Source organism: Hydractinia symbiolongicarpus, chromosome 10, assembly GCF_029227915.1.
Source record: "Hydractinia symbiolongicarpus strain clone_291-10 chromosome 10, HSymV2.1, whole genome shotgun sequence".
Lineage (NCBI taxonomy): Eukaryota > Metazoa > Cnidaria > Hydrozoa > Anthoathecata > Hydractiniidae > Hydractinia > Hydractinia symbiolongicarpus.
Window position 1 is genome coordinate 13,124,713 of NC_079884.1, and position 12,740 is coordinate 13,137,452.

General features: G+C 34.2%; 2 protein-coding genes across 2 annotated transcripts; one reads left to right on the plus strand and one right to left on the minus strand.

Moving 5' to 3' along the window:
- The first annotated feature begins 1,103 nt into the window (after positions 1-1,103).
- LOC130613351 (zinc finger CCHC-type and RNA-binding motif-containing protein 1-like) lies at positions 1,104-4,372 on the plus strand. Its single transcript, XM_057434709.1, has 2 exons — positions 1,104-1,227; positions 3,585-4,372. The coding sequence occupies exon 2, from the start codon at positions 3,613-3,615 to the stop codon at positions 4,309-4,311; it is 699 nt and encodes a 232-aa protein (XP_057290692.1). The 5' UTR covers positions 1,104-1,227; positions 3,585-3,612; the 3' UTR covers positions 4,312-4,372.
- An 870-nt stretch (positions 4,373-5,242) lies between these two features.
- LOC130613346 (neuronal acetylcholine receptor subunit alpha-6-like) lies at positions 5,243-11,540 on the minus strand. Its single transcript, XM_057434704.1, has 6 exons — positions 10,695-11,540; positions 9,548-9,726; positions 8,562-8,671; positions 7,929-8,167; positions 6,677-6,877; positions 5,243-6,133 (listed from the first exon to the last, which is right to left on the minus strand). The coding sequence occupies exons 1-6, from the start codon at positions 10,786-10,788 to the stop codon at positions 5,460-5,462; spliced, it is 1,497 nt and encodes a 498-aa protein (XP_057290687.1). The 5' UTR covers positions 10,789-11,540; the 3' UTR covers positions 5,243-5,459.
- Positions 11,541-12,740: the final 1,200 nt, after the last annotated feature.

Genomic DNA, 12,740 nt, shown 5'->3' on the forward strand with positions numbered 1-12,740 from the left:
CGGAAATTGGAACGTTGGCAAGTAAAAATGTCATTCAGTAATTAAGAAATTTTTTTTAATTTTAAAGTTATTTTTACTTCCTGTAATAATTTACCAAAGTTTTGTTTATACTCACTGATTTTTTACATGTATTTTTCATTTAGTTTTGATGTCTGGCACTTAAGTAATTTTTTTTCACTAACTGCGGACCGTCAATTAAATCACCGTCGAGTTGAGGACTACACACATATTCTAAGAAATTGGAGCAATTATATAACACAATTTTGGATATTTTTAAACACCACTTTTTGCGTTTAGATTAGCTAATCAAAGTTCGAGAATGTTACGTTGTCTTTATGATGAAGTGAAATAAAAAACTGTTATTACTGTGGGCTATGGTTTATTTCTATTTTGCGTGGCTTTTTGTGGACATAAACCTATGAATGTTATGAGGTCAAGAGAAGAATATACAGTCAGATTTACGGATGATTTTGAATATATAAACATAAGGACTGGAAGAAATATACACGTTCTAAGGATAAGAAAGAAATGTGCCTGTATTTACAAGCATAACCGCTTTGAAACTGCTATTAACGACTTTCATACTAGCTCTGAAAACAACGAATATAAATTCTCCTTCTGACCCACTAACCCCTACTGCCAAGTGGACTATTTAAAATTTCCTCCTTGTAAAGGTATACTTTTTAACTGTCATTTTGATTGCTTTTCTGTTCTTTGAAAACTCAGAAAAAGGCATCGCGAGCAACGATTTTTTTGTTTCATCCGTCTGTTAAAAAAGTAACTGAATGTAAGACCAATTCTACAAATGTGAACGTATTACTCGCTCAGCTCAACTCAAATCTACTAAATTGCTGATACATACAGGTGAATATCTATGTTCCCACCATAGTCATAAGAAAGTGTTTGTTATGACTATATTCCCACCGAGCACGAACGAGGAAGTCAGTTGATGGATGGAAAACAATAACGAGCTCAACCACGTCCATTTCGTGCCAGCTTTAAAATTACCTGTGTTATTTTGCTCAATTAAACTCTATTATTTATACTGCCTAAAATCGTCCTATTTTTGCTATTCTTTCCATATTTAGGCATTAAAACCCTGGGGACGAGGGTGGAGAATGTATATCACCTATGCCTCGACATTTTAAAAAAATGGCGACTGGAGCTGCGTCAAATAAAAAAGATATGTAGCTGATAACAAGTAACATTACATGTTAAATCTGAAAGGTATTCTTTCATTGATTACATTTTGGGGGTTGCACGTAACAGTTCTAAACTCACATGTCTTGGTAAGACGTTGTAACTTTTGCATTAAGACGTTGTAACTTTTGCATTGTCAAAAAGTGGTGTTTAGAGTCATTTTAATCACAAAATAGGGTTAATCGGTCGGTCGGTAAATAAAAAAAAATGGAAAATTTGAAAAAAATTTGTCCCAGCCATATAAATGCGTGCCGTTACACCAACATTTAGCTAATAGTCAGGGTAAGGTAAGCACCCTAATTAGAGTAGCCTAGTTACTAAGCTTTCTTGATATCAAATTCAGTTTCTCTCAAATCAAAGTTTAGATGCAAACAAATAGCAAACCTCAAAGTAAAATCAACCAATAAGCACAAAGTCAGCGTGATCATTACTTACCCTCTTCAATAATACAAGAATTAATTATATTTGTTTGGGTGAGTGAGGCCATTCTTGCTGATTCATGATATTGACCACACATAAGCAAAGAACAATATAAGCGCTGTCAGTATTCTAACCGAAGAACATCATTTGAGACCCAGCGTAATTTTTCTAACCCTTACAGTTCCGATTTTCTGGTGACAACAAAAAATATGCTGGGGCTCTTGGTTACCTAATTAGGTGACGGTGGGATAATTAGGTCATACTATCTAGTTATACAACTCATGGTATGTAGCCATATGCAACCTATGTTAAGACATAACAATCTTTAATGGCTTTTCTCACACTCCTAAGAAAAAATCACAAAGAATCTTTGTTCAGAATGGATAGTCTGTCTGTCTGTCTAACTGTCCAGCAAAATGGTAGCTTAGCTGCGCAATAGCGAGAAGCACGCAATGCGGTATAAAAAGGACTGGCGAACCCGTGGATTTTCCACAGGCTAATGAGTAGTTAGGTTAAAATACGCAATATTTTAATTACCATTTTCAACTTGCATCCTGTTTAAGGGATTGTCTCCAAGATCGTGTCACTTTTTATACGAATTGAAAAGATTTTCATTGTATATGTTTCAAAATTTCTCCCCTAAACGATTTTATAACAAACTATTTTGAAACGATTTGGAAAAGTTCGGAAACTAGTTGATATGATATCATTTATGATATGATGTACAGGTGTTAATGACGTATCATTAAAACAAATTTGAAAATCATGTTGAACCAATTAAAAACCAATTAAACTTGTTGAACGTAAATAATTTTTTTTAAAAAGTTCTGCATTTAGTTCTAAAATGACAAGAACACGTTAGCCTCACTTTGGACACTCTTCCTCCATTTAAAGATTTGGCATAAACTATGCAATAACCTTGGTCATACAATTCAATAAATCGAAGAGCGGGTGATAAACATTAATTATCATAATTGTGGTCAAAAGGCAAAGAGATATAGCTACCATTTCATTTTGATTTCCAAAATCAATTCAGAAAACTTCGCCTAATTGCTCATAAAAGGCAAGGCCACATGTACCTATGACTGAGAACAATTATTTTGCAACTGCCCAATTATAGGCCGGGTATGAGTGATCAAGAAATCGTTAAATAAAATACTCCAGATGTAGTTAGTTAATGGCTGCTTGCCATGTTTTGGCGAAGCAGAATCATGTGTGGCAATGATAATTTTTTTCCTAAAAACATTTTCTGGCCTGCCTAATTTGACACTAATAATGTATAGGGTTTTTATATTTACTGAAAGATAAAAAAAGACTAAATTGTCATGCTCCATTGCACACAAATTTCCTCATTAGTGAACCACCCCTGCATTGTGGGCTGCTTATTCTGTAAATTTCACTAGTGTTGGTAGCAGTGAAATAGATATATAATAAATACAATATGATAGACCCTGACCAAGGCCGGAGATTGTGTTATAGCCATGTACTTTGTCAACTGAGCAAAAAGAGATGACAAGAGAAGTGAAATATTAACGGTAAATATTAGGTAGTTATATAGCCAACCGTTTTGTTAGAGGATAGAGGTCGCAGAACAGAAACGTTGCTGAGGCTTTTTATTAAAGGTATAGATTGATACCTTCTGCTTCGTATATGTTGGTATATGTTTATTTAAATGTAAGCATTAAATGTAAATGTAAGCAAAAGATTGCAGATTTTTGTTTGCACGGCCATTAGGGTGAAATAGCTATCATTGTAACATATTTTTTAAAGAAACAAAATTCAAAAGTTGCCGAAATTAATTTTATTTTAACTAACTCTTTCCCTTTTTAAAAAAAATTCACCAAATAAGCTTTTTTTCTTTTTTAATAGATTTCTTTGATTACTTTTTTTTCTACCTACCAGAATGTATGTCACTACTATCTAGATGCCCTTGGCACTTACTTGCATATTTTTTTTAATTTTAGACAGCTAGGTTAAATACATGTAAACAAAATGAGTGGTGGGCTTGTACCAAGCAAAAGTACTGTGTATGTGGGGAATTTACAATTTTCATTGACCAACAGTGATGTACACAAAGTCTTCTCAAAGTTTGGTCAAATTGTTAAAGTGACTATACTTAGAGACAAAGTGACAAGAGAAAGTAAGGGTGTGGCATTTATTCAATTTATTGATCGAGATTCTGCAATAAAAGCATGTAAAGGAATTAACGAGAAAGAGTTATTTGGACGCAAGATAAAATGTGTTATAGCAAAAGATAATGGCAGGGCTGCTGAATTTATTAAAAAGAAGGAGTACCCAGACAAGAGTTCGTGCTATGAGTGTGGAGAAGAAGGACATTTAAGTTATGATTGCCCAAAAAATCTATTAGGTAACAGGGAACCTCCACCGAAAAAGGAAAAAAAGAGTAAAAAGAAAAGGGAAGAAGAAAAAGACAGAAGCAAAAAATTAATACAAGACTATTATAATGATGATGCGGAGGAAGATACTGGAGAAGATTTATTTGAATCAAGTTTGAGTTATGTTATTGAACAAGAAGCCAAACTTAACCAAGAAGGATGGAGTCGAAAGAGAGAAAATACTTTTGATTATACCGAAAATGAAAATACTCATGAAAGTGAACCAGTTATTAAAAAGAAATTAATAAAACCTTCATCTTATTTTAGTGATGAGGAGGAAGAAGATGATGAGTAAATGTTCATGCATTTATTTTTGTATATTCTGGTTGCTCAATATATGTGTTTCATAATCATAATATTTTTTTGATTTTGGGGTAACAGCTGTAAGCATTACAACCTTTTCATAAGAATTTGACTTCAGTCAGCTTCGTATTTTTCACTGGTTTAGCCTGAAATTGTTTGTATTTTTTTGTTAAATTTTGAGCACTTTACAGTACATTACAAATTTTTGCGACCTAAACTGGTAGTATCTACCTTAAAGATCTTTGCTGTGTATTTCAGGAAAAAAGAGAAGATCTATAGTATTTTCGCCTTGCCATTGTTCTCATTTTAATATTTGTACTCGCTCTCGAATAGGCACAAAAAGAAAAATTTCGAGAAGAATATTAGAAATTACCAATGCGCATGCTCAAAACGTTTTTTTTTTTTTACTTTTTTTCTAGTACATTGTGGAGTGGAATTATTTCTTTAGCCCTGTAACAAATTTTCTATGAAGTTTTAAACCTTTTACAACCCTTAAAGCCATGGCAGGTACTGACAAAATTTATTTGCCTTTACCGAATCATTTGCAATCCAGTTCTTAATCTTGTAGAAATCTCCAGTCTAGGCAGATTATTTCAGAAAAACTGTTGGAATACTTAATTGAGCACAATCGTAACTACCTTAAGTTGATTAACTTTCCCAAGAACTAATTTTTGCGAAGTTAGCAAGACTTACTATTTCGCGAGAATTAAAATTCGCAAATTCGTGAAAAAGAAATTTGATGACATCACTTCCCCTGCATTTATACAGTTTTCCAAAGGCTTTTTGAAGCATTATTTAATTCTGATGAAGTTGAAATTTACACATTTATTTTTGTGTAGTCTGGGCTAATCAGCAGAAAAAAATTTTTCGTTTGTCGCAACTAACGAGATTTAAAAACTTATCATGAAAAAATTACAGTATTAACATAAATATCCCGTTTTCTTTTGGCTTCGGGAGATATAATCACATCTCGCTAGCGTCATCTTACTAGCCGTCGCCTGTCTGTCCAAAAGGGTTGAGTTGCAGCTGTGCCAATTAGGTACCGAGATACGCTTTATACACAAGTAATTTGTTTCACATTGTTTTATAAAAAAAATTATTTCTTTACAAACATCTCAGGTACAAAAAAAATCATACATTTTACTCAATTTGTGTAACCCTGATGATGCAGGAAAAAGTTGTTGTCGAAAGAATACCCAAAAAGATGTACATAAAAAGTTTATCTAACGTCAGTGCAATGATCCGCCATTGTTTTTGCAGCCATTTGGCATCGTCGTCCTCTTCCATGTTCTGCAAAAGAACAGATAATTGATGGTTCAACAGACGAGTTGTTTTTTCACTAAATACATGTTCTAGTTTACTCATTTCCTCGTCTTTGTTGAATGCTGTTTCCAAAGTGTCTTGGTGTGACCACAGCTTACCAGGATAGAAATCATCAATGGAATTATCAATCTCCTCATTCAATTCATCCTCATCATCCATCAAGGCGTTTACATTTAGTTTTTTAATACGTCGCAACTGTCTCCGCCATTTCGGTTCCTTTCGTCTGGTATCGAGATTAAAAAAGACACTTAGCTTGCCCAATATGCAATACCTCATCCATTTCGGTAGTTGTACAATGTTGGACTTTGCGTAATGACAACCAATTGAATAACAGAGACAAACCAAGAGGAACGGGACAGTGAAGAGAACCATTCCGAGAAAGTATGAAAAGAACGGAATCGCTTCTGAACTGCTTGGCATTGTGTTAACATTAGACGTCATATACCAGCTTAACGCTAGTAATATAGTCAGCACGAATGACGCTCTTTCACCTATAAAAGAAATTCAAAACAAAGTCTCTGAACGACAAGTTTAAGCTCCTCTGATATCTTTAATAGCGTTACCGTCCTCGTTGCGGCTAACAAAAGCCTGCAACGCCCCACCACCGCTTTTGACATCCTTTTTGGTGCCTTTAGCCTATTTTGGGTACACAGGATAAAAAATCGTAAATCCGCCCGGGCGGGTAAACTCAACGAGAGAGAAAAATAAAACCAGAAAGTTCTTCGTATTTCCACGGAATTCATTTTTACAGTTTACGGAAAGTAGCTAGTTAGTTTCACTATAGTTAATAGAAAAAGGTTTCACAGAATAGTTTCATGGGTGATCAAAAATATCAGTATTTTATTAAACAAGGATTTTTGAAATACTATAAATATGGATTTAATACTCTATCGAAATTTTTTAAATTTTGTGTAATCAAAATTTGTAGTTAAAAAAGCCCTAATATTTTGCAGAATTTAATGTCGCAATTTTTTGAAAAAATAAGCGCAAAACCGCGAAATTTTCCTCACGTGAAAATAAAATATTTTAAATACCTGCATTAATAGGCAAGATGAAGACAAGGATGGTCAGGAATGCCAACATTAAATTCGGAATCACAAGATTGATCAGTAGATTTAACGGTTTCCTTTTTACTTTCAGTGTGTACACAACATCAGAGAAAGGATTCGTTCTTCCTGGATATGCCTTTCTTTGCTTTGTTCCATCCATGGATAGAAATAACCATTCTGTGCTTTCTAAAAATAACTTTATCATATATATATATATAAGTAACGTAGGCTAATTAACTAACCTTTTTTCAAAATATCCAATTTAGTTTACACGCAAATTCAGCTTACACGCAAACAAATATTAGAGCAAATCCCTAAAATTCAAATCCACCTAAAGCAAACTCTGCATTACGATCAACCAATTACACAAAGTCAGCCTGGTTACGCCTTACCCTTTTAAATAATTCAAGAATAATTTTATTTATTTGGGTGAGTCAGACCATTCGCGTTCAAAACAAAGACTTTCCCGATATTGGCCACATGAGCAAAGAACAAAGAATTAACCAATCAAAAAGCGCGGTCAGTATTCTGACCGCAGTAAAATCGTTTTGAGATCCAACGTAATTTGATGAGAACCTCTTAACTATTCTGATTTCCTATGGACAGGAAAAATTATGCTGGGTCTCCGGCCATAGTAAGTAACGATGTATTTGGCCAAGTCAGTGCATCTGTATATGTTGATGGATCATGGTCCAATTTAACTACAGCTTAGTATTTTGAGAAAAAACTTGTAAACGGTCCTGTTATGTTAATAAAAAATGTACTGTGAGCAGAGATCTCGTTTTACACCAAAAATTTGCTGCTCAACGGAATATAATAATCGTAGAAGTTCCCTGGGGACGGGGTTGGGGGAAGGATAGGCTGGTAAAATGGGCATGAAAAATAATTTTTAATATCTGCAGAATTCTATACCTTATGCAACATTGAATTTGCGAAAATAGCAAAAATTGCTGAAGCATTTAATTCCAAAAACCTTAGTCAAGTTTTGAGGCATCTCACTGGTTCCATTTTACGCCCTTGCTGGTGTTATTTGCGCCCTTTATTAACGTTATCTTTTAAATGTTCACCGTTAAAATAAAAAACAAACAAACACAAAATCATTTTAATATTCCCCTTGTACACAAAACAAGCGATATTTTACACTCTATCAAGTGTGACAAGAATGTTTATAGAAAATATCAACCTTGGTTCCAGGGTTTCTTTTTCTTTTCTTTGAAACGAGGTTGTGAACACTTACCGGTGTATGACTCCATATCAACAGGTTCAGGATGGAGAACAAGTTTCGACATATCATATGTGAAACTTCCGAACTGTAATGGACATACTTGACTGTCAAAAGGATAGTCACGGAAATTCATCGTGCAGCCGAGTTTCAGTGTAACCGGAGCATGCCAAAAGTGAGAACCGCTTGAAGAGAGTATGATGTTAGTTTTCATTGTGCTTAACAGTCCATTGTAATTCTTGTCATCTTCAAGGCTGAAAAATGTAAAACAGTAAAAGATTCTTTGTGCTTCATTCATCCCTTTAAAAGTTAGAGTTAATCGGTTGCCGGCTCTTTTGTTTTGTTGTTATTGTTATTTTTTTAAATTTTCCCGGTTTACTAATTAGCCCATCTTCCTAGGCCAAATCTTAAAGCCGTTTTGAAACAACATAAAAAAAGATCCAAACCAAAGAGATAGACTAAAATTCTGCAGCCTTATTATTCCTTAATTGTTCTGTAAACTCGTTCGATTATTCGTTTAACGTGTTATGTGCCGCATTTACAAGATAACAAACATTCTCGTTACCAGACCTCTTTGGGAGAGAATGGATAGCGGAAAATATAGTGTTATAAAAGAGTTTTCAAGGAAGACAACAACGAAACATTTACTTGGCATAGATGAAAATGTCCGGAGTCCATGAAATTTCTGGACGAATATTTATTTTCTTGATTCCATCATAAAGTGCTGGATCCCATGCTAAATCTTTATTCATCCACACCTAAATAAATACAACATTGTTCATTGATTGCTAATGAGATATAAATGAATAGCCAAATTTCAACTTATACTATAAGTGACCGACTATACGCCCTGGGCGCTAATTAAAAAAGATGTGCATTATATTGGGCACAAAATTGAAAAATAAACCTTGTTTACTGTTTACAAGAAAACATAAGTACTTCTTTTTTGGTTCACCTCCTTCAAATAAAGGGCTATGAACTTTTATTTATTTTGGACAGTATGCTTTGGGCGTTTATTAAAGCGTATTTATTGACATGATTAAGGTTTATCCTGGGTGGTTTGTTTTAGGTTTAGTACTGTGGTTCATGGGTCTGTATTTTCTGTACTGTGTGTCACGTGTTAGCATATTAAAACCTGTAAAGTTTATGTCGTAATCTATAGTTTATTTTAAACTTATATATGAAGACATTAAGTAGTATTCTCTGTGTTCAAGCGTGTTATTCAGAAGTTAGCGTTTTTAATCAACACGTGAATATGATGAAAACTTTAAACACAGACTACAACTTCGCTCCCATGGCTTTTAGTCCTCTACCGCAGCTACACTTTTGTAAACAGTCCCAGAAATGTGTTCAGTTCAGAAAAATTGAAACAGAAGATAGAACGTAGTCAGATGATCTATAATTGTATATAGATGCTCAACTTTGTCTCTAGGTTCCAGTTCCTGTTAACGCCCTTTTGCAAATTACAGGCCGCACCTAAGTCAACAGAACGTTTCCGAGGACTTTAAATCAAACTGGTAAGGAAACAAATTAATATGCCTAGTTAACACGCCATAGACAAGGCCAACATATAGTAAAAAATGAGTCTTGTATAGGTTTAGAATGTGGAAAACTACACAAGTAAATGTTATCACCTGCCTGACGTAAGCACTCAGTATGATCGCCTCACCAGATTCGCGTATATCAACAACTGACTGAAGTGTTAAACCAAAGGTGACATTAACTGGTCCGTTAAGATTTGGAAATGACGATCCACTACCGTTTCGGAATAGATCATTGTGAAGTCGCATTTCAGTAGTAATGACTGTTGGTCCTGAAAATATTTATCAGTGAAGTGGAATAAAGCATGACGTCATACTTGACATTCACATTTATCTATTTATACTACCGGGTACAGATAAATATGGCCAAAAAGTTTTAAGTAACCTTTTTGATGAATAAATGGCGAACCTCGTTACTAGGGCTCTTCTACGAGCCTAGTATGTAATTCTGAATACCATAGACGTAGGAGAGCTCTGGGGACGAGGTTGAAATAATAGCCATATTAACAATTCTATTACAACAGTTTCCATTTTACAAATTTCTGAAAAATTTCATTTGTTAAGGAGCTTGGGTAAGAAGTTGTGCTGCATTAGCTGCAGTGGAAAAATGCATTAATAATTTTTGTCAATAAAAAGAATTGTGTTAATTTAAACCAATTAGCATTTATTATAAGCTTAGTAAGAAGTTTGTACTTTTTCGATGTTAAAACAATAAAAAAAATTTGTTGATTCAAAATTTCTTACTTAAGCTTTTCAATAGATTGAGTACTGTGATGCTTTCATAATGCCTGGACGACGTTGATAAAATTTTGATATTTTCAGGGGGCGTGTACTTGAAGGGAGGCCGTTTATTTTAAAGTAAACTCTCTTTAACCAACTGAATCATTCTCTGTTCTAAGTTTTATGGTAGTTGATAAATTTGAAAGTAGTGCATGTTTCTGTGAAAGAAAGGAAGGGCAACATAAACACAAATAATAGAGTTCTCAAATATCTTCATCATTAATCCTGCTAGTCTAAGGATTCAATAAAGCGCCCCTTACTAAAGGGCGTTAATTAAGAAGGGGCGTTTAAAACAGGGAGGCATCATTTATTTGATGACGGCAAATATTTCGGCTTTTTTCTATATCGTATCCCAATACCTCTTCTAATTACGGTAGCGTTGAATATTAAGCTCGCTTGTTCATACATATTTTAAAAGGCTTTTCAAGTAGACTATAAAGTAAGTTAGACCTCATCCTACCTTCAAAATCATAACCTTCCTTGTGGACGAAACATTTCGCCGACATGACAAAAGAAAACAACGCAATTATAAATTTCATTTTTTTCTTCCCCATCGCTGTCCGTTTACATCATGTCACTAAAAATCCTTTTACTGAATATCAATGCTTTGGATTTGCAGCTTTCTATTGTAGAGATTAAAATTCAATAGCGTTCAATGGTTTCTAATTAAATCATCATAAGCTATCAGAAGAAATGGAATAACAAATAACAACCTTGGTTCCAGGCCGTCAGCATTTAGTTGTTTGTATTCAGAGACATGACACTGTATATCAACAAACAGTAATTTTATTTATTTGTTTGTTAATTCTTGCTTAATTGTCACAAAATACGGTTCATATCAATCTCGTTATTAGGACTGATATGTAGTCAGACAGACATTGGGACAGCTTTGGGAACAACAATCCCGGACATAATTTTTTGCACAGAACAGCGGAAATTCATAGCTCATAACCACAAGCAGTTGGGAAAGCCGTTTCTATGTAAGTAACACACAGTTCGGACTTTCCGACAGTTTTTTTCCCAGGATATTTTGCCTCAACTTTATAGAGAACCAGAACGAGGTACTACAATGCCAGTAACGAGTTCAATCTATTATCCTGGTTTGTAAGTATTTGGTAATTTTCACTAGTTTGGTAAATGAAATAAGAAAATTTAACCTTGAAGTCTGTATTGTAAAGCGTCGCTCATTGTGCGGGTGGTGGATTTATGATAACTGCAAAGAATTTCTTTCCTTTTTGCATTCTGCAAAAGTATGACGACTGATGTTCGGGGGAATGAATAGGAAATGGCTGTTTGTGATTTTTCGCGAAATTTAATTCTCGCAAACTATTAGGACTTTGCGAAACTTAGTTTTCGCGAAAATTATCTCTTGAGGTAACTTTTATGTGAAACACAGTCCGACTTTCTACGAATTTTAAAACATAATTTCAAATTTAAATCAATTATATAACCTAGAAGAAAAAAGAAATTAAATGAAATAGTTTTTAGGTTGACACTCTGACAATGATTAAGATTAAAATTTTTCTTTCGCACATTCATTAGAAAATAGTATATGATCTCTGATTTTTCCCACAAAAAAGATAGGAATCTATAATGTTTCTGATTCGCCTTAATTAAATAAAAAGGTACCTCCCCTAAAAATTTGAAATTGTTTTGAAAGGAACTACGAAACAGGCTGCTATTATGACTTCAGTGGTATACACGAATATACATCGAGGTATTAAAAAAGTTCTTTCCACAAGCTAGAAAAACAGCGTGTTTGTGCAGAATTCGAAACGATTCTTAACCTTAACGAAATACCCCCATAAAGGCAAGTTTACAAGATAAAGAGCATTGTAGGACATTCCAACAGGTATCTAAAGAAGGTTCTTGTAAAAAAGATGGCAACTTGAAACATCTAAAAAGCTGACAGGAATTTTTATTACTTACATCGGCATTGTGATTTAAATGATTTATAAACATCCCGCATGCAAAATGTCCCCAGGGCTTGTGAAGTTTGTATTGGGACAAAATCTGAACTTTTTCTGTTTAAAAATATAAAAACTTAACAAGCCCTGGGATCGAGGTTGGTGTAAGCTATGACAACCTTGTTAAAAAGTAGATGTAAAGTCCTCTGCGTAGTATAAAAAATTAAGCTTGGCAGAGGAGAAAAACAAGAATTCGAATATTTCCAGCAAGGTGGTTTATTTCGAATATTTCCAGCAAGGTGGTTTCTGGGAGTTTTAGAAGACTCCCAGAAACCACCTTGTTTTAATCAAGTAAGTTTCCCTGATCAAATCTGGTAGCACAATTTCCTTTTTGGGCAGCAAAAACCATTTACAATGTCAATTTTGTTCAAGAGAAAACACAGGAGCAGAAAGTAAAAGACAATGATCAACCTCGACCCCAGGTTCTTTTCTCTGAGGATCTTTCCTTAGAAGAGGCACTGGAGACGAAGTTGGACAATGGCAAACACACCACTTGAATTTAAACCATTGTTTACTATTGTTTTAAAACACCACTGTTT